This window comes from Branchiostoma floridae, chromosome 3 (genome assembly GCF_000003815.2).
Source record: "Branchiostoma floridae strain S238N-H82 chromosome 3, Bfl_VNyyK, whole genome shotgun sequence".
NCBI lineage: Eukaryota > Metazoa > Chordata > Leptocardii > Amphioxiformes > Branchiostomatidae > Branchiostoma > Branchiostoma floridae.
This window is the reverse complement of record NC_049981.1, coordinates 12,563,290-12,575,845: the sequence shown is the minus strand read 5'-3', so window position 1 is coordinate 12,575,845 and position 12,556 is coordinate 12,563,290. Positions and strand designations below refer to the sequence as shown.

At 38.8% G+C, this 12,556-nt stretch overlaps 1 protein-coding gene across 3 annotated transcripts; it reads right to left on the bottom strand.

The window, feature by feature from the left end:
* Window positions 1–1,275: 1,275 nt before the first annotated feature.
* On the bottom strand, window positions 1,276–12,240 carry LOC118412240 (ubiquitin carboxyl-terminal hydrolase MINDY-1-like). 3 transcript variants are annotated; one of them, XM_035814961.1, is made up of 10 exons: window positions 11,156–12,240; window positions 10,364–10,549; window positions 8,423–8,563; window positions 7,749–7,891; window positions 7,301–7,382; window positions 6,540–6,733; window positions 6,045–6,118; window positions 5,307–5,505; window positions 4,014–4,106; window positions 1,276–3,138 (listed from the first exon to the last, which is right to left on the bottom strand). In XM_035814961.1, exons 1-10 carry the CDS (start codon window positions 11,922–11,924, stop codon window positions 3,118–3,120), a joined length of 1,902 nt encoding a protein of 633 aa, XP_035670854.1. In that variant the 5' UTR covers window positions 11,925–12,240; the 3' UTR covers window positions 1,276–3,117. The 3 variants fall into 3 exon arrangements, with proteins under 3 accessions (XP_035670854.1, XP_035670856.1, XP_035670855.1); XM_035814963.1 differs by having other exon boundaries at window positions 6,636–6,733; window positions 11,156–12,234; XM_035814962.1 differs by lacking the exon at window positions 4,014–4,106 and having other exon boundaries at window positions 11,156–12,235.
* Window positions 12,241–12,556: the final 316 nt, after the last annotated feature.

Here is a 12,556-nt window from a genome sequence, read left to right as displayed (position 1 = left end):
ATACCTGTCCTTGGTGCTGAACACCATATCCAACGCACACACGCACTATTTCTCCAGCAACCAAATTAGTCTATTGCATTAACATAACTAACGTTAAATGGACACACACTTTGACGAATGCAAGCTACAAAGTACAACCTCTACTCATATTTTGTCCTTGAAACCAGTTGAAAAGTTTATTAAGTGTACTGCACATCTTCTGACAACACATAAGATCTCACTTTAAAGTGGTTTGACAGACATTGTAAAGAAACGGAAGTTAATATACATGTGCATTGCAAAGCAATTGTGCGGTAACCAAAATACAAAGAACAGCTCAACTTAACTGTTTCATATCTTTAACCTTTCTATCCACAAAAAAACTTAATTTATCAACTACTAGTATGTATCATTAACTAAAAAAATTCTGTTTCTTTTATGTCTACTCCTTCCAAAATTTAGAAAGTAATAAATACAGAAAATAATCCACTCTCCACAACCCTAATTACTAAGTGGGCCTGTCTACCTATCCCATATAGCAGAAGGACAAATGGAACTAGCCACTATTGAATAGAGGTATTTTCTTTTCCCAAAACTTCTTTGCTAAACCCAAAACCGAGTAACAAACACACTGCACGGAAATTTACTACCACCTTTAACAAGTTTTATCAAGCAAAAATTTGGTACCACTAAAGGTATTAGCACAAACAAAATACATACAAAGATCAATACAAATTAAGTAGTAGCATAGATAACTACATTGCATGATAGCTGTAAAGCAGACAACTACAGATGTACATGTCATGACGAACAAGCATTTTCAGACAATATGAAGCCTTTGTCCTTGAAATCCCATGTAGAAGGGGTATAGGCATGTTACAGGCTTTCATTGGTGTATATGTCAAGGGTTTTCTTTGGTCAATCAGGCATACTGCACTTGAGTTGCTATGGGAAGAATCAATCAGAAGATGCAACTGACAATGGATGGCAGTATAGGAAGACTGCAGAATCAACATACTAACAGTACAAATTCTGTTGGAGAAAGAACAATGCAAAATAAGAGAAAAAACTATACACATATACAATATGTAACATTGTATCCACCCATCTTTAACTTTTACAGCCCTCTGGCAAACTGATTCTTTGTCATAAAATCGTACTTAATGAAAGTTCATTTCATACAACGTTTGTTTCACACATTTGTTTAACAAGTATGTTTGCTCAGAAAAGGTGTGAATACTGCCCTAAACTATACAAAGTTTTACTGCAGTAAGATACATGTCTCATTTTAAAAAAAAATTTTTCCTCAGATTGTATATGATTATTTATGATTTATGGCAAACTGCCTAACAGGCTTTGGAATAAAATTTGGAGACAGGGCGTTGTTTTTTAGTGCAGGGCGTGGGCTGTGGGGACACCTAGACAACCTCTTAGGCAATAGCCTGTTGCTAAACTGTTTCATGCTAGCTTTAACTTCACAGAGGTGAAAAAAAATGTTGTAAAAAAGTTGAAAAATGCCTTTGCACATTCTGACATCGTATTTCACAGCTGAACAAGATATTTGAACACTGTATCTTTATCCTATTGCAAATTTCGAATATTCTATATAATCTTGAGGCAACTTAATGCTGTGATTAATATTGCCACATCTTCCATAATAAATATTGGTGAAATTTGACAGAAAAGTTTCTGAAGCAGTAGTGATTGCTGTAGAAAGTGAAATCAGAATTAAACTTCATCTACTACCATTTCATTAAGTTTTGAATGATGTATTAAAATACAGTAAAATGATCTGACTTTGCAGGTACAAAATGTAGCATCTCTACAGTTCAACTAAATTGCATTGTTCTCTTTTGATAGTGAAGTTGCCCCAATCACCCTAAATGCATTATCTATTCATTCTAGTCTATGCATTACTCAAATATGAAAAAAAAACTGCCAAATTTGAAAATAAAACATATCTCAAATTTTCAGTACTGCAACAATATGCGTAGTGCCCAGTTTAAATTTTGAATTTTTTTTAAAGGTTGAGAAAAAACTACCAGTGCGCAAAGTAAAAAAAATCAAATGATCATTACAAAAGAAATCTGTACTAGCTTAGAGATAACTCTGCTTGATCTTACACTGTGAGTCACACCTTCTATACTTCCTTTCATGAACACTTGAAACTTCACCCTTTTTTCTATTAGAAAATAGAAAAAATGAAAACATTTGGACTTTCTTGTTAATAACTTAGACACATGAAACATATTACTCATTTTCAAATCAAAAAGACAAAGACTAGCTTTATACAAGCTATACTGATGCATGCAATGGTCTACAAATAAAATTCTTGTCATACAATCAATGTAAACTTTAGACATGTTGCTAGAAGCATATGGGGTTGTTGCCTTTGGTAAGAAGAGCTTGAAAATAACATTTTAAATAATTTTTCATAGATTTTTTTTTAATAATTCTTAGTCCTTGACTGTCAGTTAAATGTGACAATAAGCAATATTTGAAGAAAAACATTTTATTATTTTTGTCAATTTTCACTGTATCAACAATTATGTAGGCTTATAATAGAGATGGGCTTTCTAAATTTCTTTTCCACAATGGGTTTGGAAATGCAACAGAAAGTGAGTTTCACTATAGTTTAGCACTGCTTCAAAACTACAAATCTAGGATTGTACAAAACATTTCTTTCACAAATGGTGTTTCAAGCTTGCATGTTTGAAGCTCCCCCTAACGGAGTATATCAGCACTGCAGGAGTAACCTTTTGACTGAGGCACAGTTTGGTACATTGTATGATCTGCATACCACATTGTTCCTGATTGGAATGCACATTTTCCCCAAATATGTGTCTTGCAAGAGTGGAGTATGTCATCTGAAAGCCTCCCATCTTCTCCACTACACCTGATCCACCCCTACTTTCAAAATTCCATGGCCCTCACCTGCCATTCCAGATTATTACGGTTGGACTGCACCATTACCCATCTGGGGGTATCAAAGTTTGTCTTAAAATGTCTACAACAAACAGACAAAATGTTCACCCAAATTTTTGTATTGGAGATTTTTCCTATCGTGGGCATTTGGAGTTCAAAATAGGGGTGGCAGGTCTACTACTGGTGGGCTTTTTTTCTTCAGCAGCACAGCCATCATAGAATCGTACATTTATCCTGCAAGTGAAGAAAAGGCACAAATGAATACAAATGTACACATTAGACCAATTATCTGGTAAAGATGAAGCTTGATCCTTTCATTAGTGTAGTGAATCCACTTTTCATACATAGAATAATCCCCAAGAACACACCATGTGATCCTGAAAAACTGACTAATCATAGGATACAAAAATCTTATTTTCCTTCTTCCCACAATAAACACATGCTAAACACCTTTAATTGCAATGCCTTATATAGCCCCTTATCTCTAGGTATAAAGCAACAGTTACTCAAGACCCATTCACACTTTGTGCACTCATGTATGCATGAGTATTGACATAAGTTCTTGGCCGAAAAATCTTTTTTTTTTTTTTAAATTGATAAACAGTCTTCACAATGATAGGTCAAATTGAAAAAAATATTTCCTGCAAACTTTAAGTAAAAAAACTGTCAATAAGCTACTTATATGCACTTGACTATATGCACAAAGCATGAAAGGGCCCTTGGACAAAGGTAATAATGAAGTTGAGAGAAAACAAGCAGATGTGACATGCAACAAGTGAAGACAGGCCTGCAAAAAAAATCCGAGCAAAGTTACTCTTAGACTAAAATTTCATACTGAAGGCCAAGAGGCTCCAGTATTTTTATACCTGAAATTACATGCAAAAATCATAGTTGCCAAACGTGTGTGTGCCAAATGGAGAACTCTTGTTTGTAAGTTTTCCCTGTGTGTAAATTTCTAGTCATTGAAAGAAAAATAGCACAACAATTCTCAACAACTACAGAAGATCCAGTTTGAGTTGGTCGCCTACAAAAGGCACTCTGCAACAGCAAGAAAGGGGGAGGGGTGTGCAGCCATTTTTTCTTGATGTACGCATGCAGGCATGCCGTACCTCTTTCTTCTTGGGTGCAGCAGGGGGTTGCCCCCCTGTGGAGACCGGCTGAGATGGTTGAGGGGGGGTCGGAGGTTTAGGTTGTGACGGTGCCTGGAGGGGGGAGTGAATAGTACAGCCACAAGAGTGGTCAGAAGGGGGGGGGGGGGGAGAGAGACAGAAAGAGTTTGGGGGGAGGGGGCAATATTGATGCCGCAATCACTTCAAAATATGTCGAACTAATGACTTAACGGTGCGGCATTAATGCCAAACCAACCTGCAGCATATTGGTGGCATCACTGCATCCAAGTGATTTGACCGGTGAGCTCATTCATGATTTAAAAAAATGTTTTTACGCTTTGTTTTGTTGCCTTTTAAGTCAAACATTTTGTACGATATTCACATTATAGAGTCAAGAGTACTAGTAAGTCAAATCAATGTAGGACTTAGCAGTGCCACCAACGTCCGCAGCTTCAGTGAGATACCCGATTTACATGACTTGGGGGGCTTGTCTTATCACTTATATCAGCCATATCTTAGGCTTAGGATAATCCATGCACAACAATTATGAATTGATGAATTTGAAACCTTTGTTTTATATCAATCTCTCTATGTATTATCAAATAGAAGCATTAACAACTTGATGTACTTGGTGCTGCCTAATTACAATACAAATTTGGTACCATAGGTTTCCTTGGTACTAAGAGGGTCAAGGTAAGAGTTAATTCCTTGGACTTTGCATTCATTTGACAAATGCCTTCCTCAAATGCCTTCCCCTACACACCTGCAACCAACACAACAGACCTTAGGGAGGCTCTGCTAAACCAGGCTGAGGTTTCCACTTGTGGATGCAGCCTGTAGCCAGCAGTCAGCCAATCAGAGAATCGCCTTAACATTTTCTTCAGGTAAAGCTGATGACCAGATTGGCTGACAGCTGGTTAGAAGTTATACCCACAAAAATGGAAACTTCTGGCCATACTAATTTAATTTGTTGTTTCTCGGATTTCTATACGTGAAAATATAAAGAGGACATAATAAAGCTATAGAGAAGGGAGGTAAACTTGAATATGACTGTATTCACCAAGTAAAACTGAGTGCACCAAGGCACAAACCTAGTTCTCATGGCCAGTTAAAGGTTTCTTGAAATTTAAAAAAAAATCCAAGAACCAACAAATTAAATCAGTTAAATAGGTGTGGCCTCTGTCCGAATTAGCAGCATCTCAAGGTATATTGCACTGGCTGCATGCAAGGCTCTACATAGAAGAATTAACTACACCCTCCAGTTGTTCTATTTTCTTTGAGGTAAAAACTTACCTCTTTCTTCCTGGGTGGTTGTCCGGCGGGTATGGGCTGGGCCTGGGGGGGAAGGGGTTGGGGCTGGGCAGCACCGGCAGCTTGTTGTTGTTGTTGTTGTTGTCGCTGCTGCTGCTGCTGTTGTTGTTGTAACTGCTGAGCATACAACTGCTGTGCTCTAGCATCTTCTTCTTCTTGTAGCTTCTTGGCAAGCTCCAGACTGCAACAAAAGGGTAAAAATCTAAATTGCTGAACTGGTGTGTGAACAGTGTTTGCATGTGTATGGATACCATTCAGCACCAAGGACAGGCATATTTACCTGTGTGTGGAGAGTGTTTAGTACCAGGGACAGGCATTTACATATGTGGATAGTGTTTAGCACCAGGGACAGGTGTGTTTAACTATGTGTGTGTGGTGTTCAACAACAAGGATGAGTGTGTATAGAGTTCAACACCGGGGACAGACATGTTCACCTATGTATTCATTGTGTTCAGCAGCAAAGACAGATGTGTTCACCTGTGTGTAGATGGTGTTCAGTACCAAGAACAGGCATGTTCATCTGCGTGTGGATGGTGTTCAGCACCAAGGATAGATCATATTAGATGTGTTCAACTGTGTGTGGATGGTGTTCAGCACCATTTGTATCCATATTTCACAGCCCGTATCACTGATGTTCAGCAATACACATCAGTTTAGAGGCATGAGATGAACAAGATTTGTCACACATGACTTGGAGGGAAGGCAGTAATTCCTACTCACTCTGACATGGCTGCGGGCTGCTGCTCTCCATCCTGGGCTGCCTCCTGTTGTAGGGTCAGTGCTACCAGGTAGTCCTGCAAGGGGGAGGGGGGGCATGTAAACTTCTAGGTTAGAAACACTACCAGGACTTAATATAAGCAACTTGTCCTTTTTTGTCCCCACCCCTATTTCATGTTCAATTTGGAACCGTTTGCTTGTGGTTTAACGGACCAATCTGGCAAATTTTGTAAATGTAACAAAAAAGAAAGGTTTAACAAGCCTGTCAGTAAATTTCTAGTATTAATTCATACATGTTTGTTTTTCTAACTTTTGACAAAGGAATTAGGTTGGGGTTATGAGAATGGGTTAGAATTTTAGTATAGAGTCCCATGATTATTAAAGCTAAATAACTTGTCTTTTCTACAATCTCCACTTCATGCACGTAACAATACCATAGAAGCTATAATAATAGAGGTGATGGTTGGTGGGTAACCATGGCAACAAGGAGCGGAATACCTGGTCCATTTGTTGTTTGCTTTGTGGAGGCAGCGGCGCATACCTAGCGAGTGTACGGAAGGAATCGCCCAATGAGCTCACGACAGTTTTCAGTACCTGATCGATCTGCTGTTGGGAACTCAAAGGCACTTGTGGAGACCCCCCGTGGTTTGGTACGGTCGTCCTGAAGTCTGCGTCCACAAAGGTAGAATCACCTGAAAAAAAGAATGGTTCAAATTTATAGGAAATCTCAAACTTTCAAATTGTACCATTTGTGATCGATCAAAGGCAACATTAAGTTTGGGATACATAGTTTGCCATCTGGAATGTATATTGTAGAATGTGTCTTGCAAGGAATTCTGGGATGGTTGCATGACCTCCTCTGGGTTTTCCGTGACATCTTAACGGTAAACCCCAAATTCATGGCACCCACCATGAATATGTTTCCAATGTATTACACTCTGCTACAGGTTTGCTTCAAATTTTGATTACTGCAGAAACCTCCTTTTTCATTCTACAACAAAATGAAAATACAGCAAAACTCAATGAATGCACAGTATTCACAATTCATTCCAAAGAAGTCCACACAATTTACACTTCACTGAAATACAATACGCATATTGATGTACACACAATGATGAAAAGTTAATTGGTTATTACATGTACTGTCTTAGATCCTCTTTTGATGCTACTTTCTTTGTTGGGGAAGAAAAAAGACATTATTCCTCCTGCCCAAATATTTCAAAATGGAATAGGCCAGGCTATGCATAACAGATCATTACCTTCTACGTTGGAAAGTGTCTCCCACACAACGTTGGGCTCTCCCAAGAAACCCTGGTCTGTCACCAGTAGGAAGAGCTCACTCTGAAAAAAGAGGCGTGTTCATAAACACAAATAGATACAAGAAAGCTAGTCCAACTGTGTTATGGCAACAAGGAAAGTTTTACAAATTACAGCACATTTTTGCTTTCGAGAAGTCAAAAAAACAAACATTTTGAAAACCATTACAGTACAATTTATTGATATAATCGTTACAGTCTTTAATACATTAAAAAATGAATTTATCAGATGGCCATACATTTCTTAAAGTTAATAATCTTAAGCATTATTGACAATAAAAAGAACTTATGGTAAAGACAGTGTTAGGTTGACAACTAAAATACAGAGGGTAGCAGAATTTTTGGCGATACCTCAGAGGCAGTGCCTTAAAATCACTGCAGTCCTTATTACCTTGTGTTTGAACATCGTACTGAAGTGATTATTCCTGAAGAAGACGCAGAACTCCCCTTCCTTGACCGTGCCGCTCAGCTCCGCCAGGCCGTGGTACGTCAGCTGGGAGGCCGTGCTCTCCAGGTACGCCTCCGCCATCATTCCTGCAGGGGGAAATGGTGGAACATGTCCATGGCCATTTTAGATAGATTTCGGTAGATGCATTATATTGGGGCAGTTTTGATGCAGAATTGACCAATCCTGACAGTTCATCACAATTAGTACTTCTACCAATGATAGCATGGCAATTAGCCATTCAACCAATGAGAAACTGCTTGCATGTCCATCAAATATCTACTTCTATATGTTGTTATTTTCATTTTTACATGGAATTGGCCTATTGTTGTGGGATTTGGACTCAAATGGCATTGATGCTAAAAATGCCAGACCAGTTTAGCATTAATGCAGCACCCATTCAGCATTATACCATGAATATTTCCTATATAATAATTCTGGACAGCATTACTTGATAAAATGTCACACATTTTTTGAACGAATAAATAAATCAAAACCATGCTCAAATTTGAAAAAAAAAATTACTTTCAATTGCCTGACTCCTGGCAGTTAAGACATTTTGACTGAACTATTAAAACCCTCCCTCTCCCCTTTTAGGATGACATTGCTCTGTGCCTGACCTTGACTCACGACCTCGCTGTCCTGAGCTGACTTGCTGGAGATGATCTTCTCCACCAGCTGATTGTAGCTACAGTTTCCCACAGCAGTCACAATATCCAGGTTCTGGGGGTCGATTAGCCAGCCATGGTATAGAACTATTCCTAGAAGAGGTCATAATCAACAAAATTAACATTTTATCACCGTCATGGAAGGAAATTTTGTTCAGTTGTTTCCTTTTCTTCTCCGAAACAAATATGGTCAATGGCAGGTGGACCATGGTTACGGCCTTATGGGTAAAGTAGCAGACACTCTGTAGTGTTTGATTACACAGTGTAGTAAGTGGTAGGACAAACCTGGAGGGGCTGGTCACCATATATATACATGTGTACAAAAATCATTCTCAACTTGATCAAATCTCATCAACCAACGCTCATATTAGACAACCATAATTTGTAAATTTGAAATGAATTTCCTATCATTGTGGCTGCAAATTCATGTACAAAATGTAGATCATTTGATGCTAGTACTAGTACATGAAAATTGGAACAATGATCAAAAGTCCTCCTTCTAATCTAATTCTTGCCATGATCATGAATTACCAAACCCTCTGCTATAAATAATGATAATAATTCAATAAAGGAAAGCAAGTTTTCAATATGTGGTGCCAACTTAGAAGTCTCAGAATCAAATTCCCAGGGACTGTGTCATGACATAAGTTATCCCCATCTGAAAATGGAAATCTTATTTTTATTCATATAACATTTTGAGAGGGAGAGGCAAAGAAAAGCCTGTTTATCAATAGGAATATAATTGCTAGATGATATCTGACATGTCAGTAATAAATAATTCAAACAAGCTCTGATGGCTTGAAATTAGGTCAATAAAGCAATGGTATTCTGCCTGTTCTGCAATATCTGCTCTATACCCTATGAAATAGAGAAATACTGAGTTAAGACAGACATTGTACATGCAAGAAACCAGTATAGATATTCTTCAACGAAGGATGTCCTTATACATATAAATTACACTACATCATGTGGTATGAGTCCTTTTGTAATCTGATTTATTAAGACTGCACTGGGGTAAAGATGAAGCACTTCTAACATCTGGAATATCATTAATGTTAGCTTTGCAAATTTACTTTTGTGGTGGACTCATTTTGCAGTAGAATGGAAAGTGACGTTTTTGTGGCATCTTGGATTCTTTGAATGAAACCATTTGCAGTAGTCAAAATGAGTTACTGTAAATGCAGGTATTGAAAATTGCAAAATGTTTGAAATGGTTTCATAATCATATTGATTTTTTTTGCAGTGAGCTTGCACCCATTTTAGAGGGCATGTCAGGGTAGATATTGTAACCTTGCAGAATCAGCAATTCTGCCAGTAGACAAAAAATGTGAATCAGATTCTGTAAATTCAAAGACAGTCCCTTACCAGACAGTCTGAACTTTCCATTTCAAGTTTGACTTTAGTCAGTTTAGATTAATGAATTGACTTGACATTTAGGATTTAAAAATGGGAGACCACCTTAACACAATCCTAGCATCCTGACTAGAGTCTCTGTCAACAGAGAGAGTATGACTCTACAGGTAGAATCCAAAATTCTGCCAGATTGCAGTTTCCTTCCTGACAGAGCATATTCAGCACAGGTGATTTTTATAATGGAACAGTATTTTTTGTTCAATCAGACCCTTGTTGTACCTAGTGACACATAGTAGGGTATATTTTTAGTAAATCCTACAGGGTAGGGTTGCTCCCCCTTCAAGTGTTTAAAAGTCGAGATTTTACGTCCCTTCCGTAAGACAGATGCAGCCCCAACTGAGATGCCAAACCCAGGTTTGAACCATGGACTACTAGTTACTAACTCATGGAAGCTCAAAGGTGAGGCGGCTATAAGCTTGAGCTACAGGGACATCCCTAAGAGAACAGCATACAATAAAAAAATGAACATTTTATGCTTACCTAACAGATCGAAGACTATACACTCAGGGGTGTACTCGAAGTGTCGGACTCCGGTGAACTTGACATTGACGTCCAGCCCCGTCTGAAGCTTGTGGAAGACGGACATGGCATCGTGGAAATTCTGCTCATAGTTTAACAGCTGGCCTTCTGTGCAATTCTTCGGAGCACTAGAGAGTATACAGTCTCCTGTAGAAATGTAGCGGTAAAGAAAATTGTGATAAGAACTCATAATCATATCTCCTTGAAATATTTCTATGGTCTGAAATCTATGTGGTCAGGAAGGTTGAACAAATGCCTAAACCCACAGATTACAATAGTATGGTACACTTCACAATTCACATCGTCTTCTCACTTCGAAATTGACCTTGAATGAACACATACATGTACTCTATATCTCCAGAAGGGATATCTCCAGAAGGGATATGACTCATTAATATGATATGGGGACCAAGTTATCTAGTTGTACATATTCAAATTTTCTCACTTTTTTTGTAATTTGCCATTTTGACACAAAGAACGTACTTGAATAGTTAATTCCATCTATTAGTTAGCATACGCAAAATACTCTGTCTAGTATCTTCCCATGTGTATATTATAACTACCATGACATGTATTGTTATTTGAAGTGCAAAGATGCAGTGAGCTCTCCACTTTCACAGACCTGCGAGGTTTATTTCCCACAAACGTAAGTGAATTTACAGTACTTGTTAGTGGCAGTTTCATCATCAATCAATTACCCATCCAGTCTTAATGGTCTGCCCCCTCCACACACCCTCTCAGTGACAGTCTCACCTAAATAATCCATGAGCTGATCGGACGTGACCACTTCTGTTCCAGGGGGTAACTGCACCTTCCACGTCATGAACAGAACATTCATGAGCGCCAGCAACGGACACGGACCATTCTCATTCTGCGTCACGATGGGGGTGTCCTTTCCCTTCCACTTTATCCACTTGACTTGATAGAGACATTGCGCTGCAGACAGTTTTCCGGGGGATACCTCTCCACCCTCCGCACCTAGTGGTTCCTCCCCTTTCACCCCTTTTCCATCAGAAGTACTTGGTATGGCCGCGATTGGATCGACTTGCATACAGGATTCGGGGCTAACCTTTTCCCCAGTTTCTGAGTCATTGTTCAATCCGTTGTTGTCGTCGTCGACTTGCATTTTGTTGTGGTCTTGTCTTACTTCTGTCGTAACGTTGCCGCCACTTTCGGCAGAGGCATCGGATAACTCTTCTCTATTTTCTATTATGGCGTCGATTCCCGAACTTTCCCGCTGTATAGAAGCCTCTGGTAAAGGTTCAGTGTCCTTTCCTTCTTCAGACGCGTCCGGTGGGTTTAGAGCTTTAGCTTCTTCTGTTGCGTCAGCAGACTCTTTGGGCAAACAGTTCGGATCAGCTGTGTTTTGAGTGTCATCTTCGGGTAGACCACACGATTCACCGCCGAGTTTTACCGACCCTTCTTCGGGACTCGCTCCGGCTCCTTCCAATTTTTCCGCTTCTGAGCCTTCTATGCTAGCCATGGTTTCGACTTCTGGCGTTGATTCTTGATTCTGGGCCATGGCGTGGAAGAGAGGAGTGAATTTGTTGGAAAGTTGCAAATTTCACGACGTCGCCACCGCCATCTTGGATCACAATGATCCAAAGCGCAAGCGCAACAATATTGGGCTGTGCCATTTCTGTTTCAGGGGACAACACTTGACACTGTGTCTCAGGTGCATTAGTCAGTGTTGTGGAGTTGCACTCATAGGCAGATGACAAGAAATATTAGTCATAACAACAGAAATACCCTTACATGATGAAAAAACACAACTGAACTCAAGTCATTTTGTCTTGTTCAAAATTGTTTGCCTTTCTCTTTATATTATGAATAGATCTGTTATTTTTGTGCTTTTTATTCTTAAACATTAAGAAAATAATAATGTTAACCAGAAAAAAATATAATTTCGCTGTATAGTAGAAACATGGTATATAAACATCAACAATACACATAGTGTTAAATGTTGCTACTGTAGTGTTTATCAGTTCGGAAGTCTGCATGAATGTTTAATACAAGTGCTTAATGAAATAACTGAAAAACCATGTCCCAGAAATCTGTGGGTGGTTTATGTAAATCATGACTTGCTTCTGGTGCCTTATGCTGATTTATTTTGGCTGTAAGCAAACAGGTAGTTAACAGTAACAGGTGTTATGG

Excerpts from the sequence above, each read along its gene's own strand:
- LOC118412240 (XM_035814961.1), bottom strand. The coding sequence starts at position 11,924 with ATGGCCCAGAATCAAGAATCAACGCCAGAAGTCGAAACCATGGCTAGC. Across the intron at positions 6,734-7,300 it reads GACACTTTCCAACGTAGAAG|GTGATTCTACCTTTGTGGAC; the intron begins GTAATGATCTGT and ends TCTTTTTTTCAG. Across the intron at positions 6,119-6,539 it reads GCAAACAACAAATGGACCAG|GACTACCTGGTAGCACTGAC; the intron begins GTATTCCGCTCC and ends TCCCCCTTGCAG.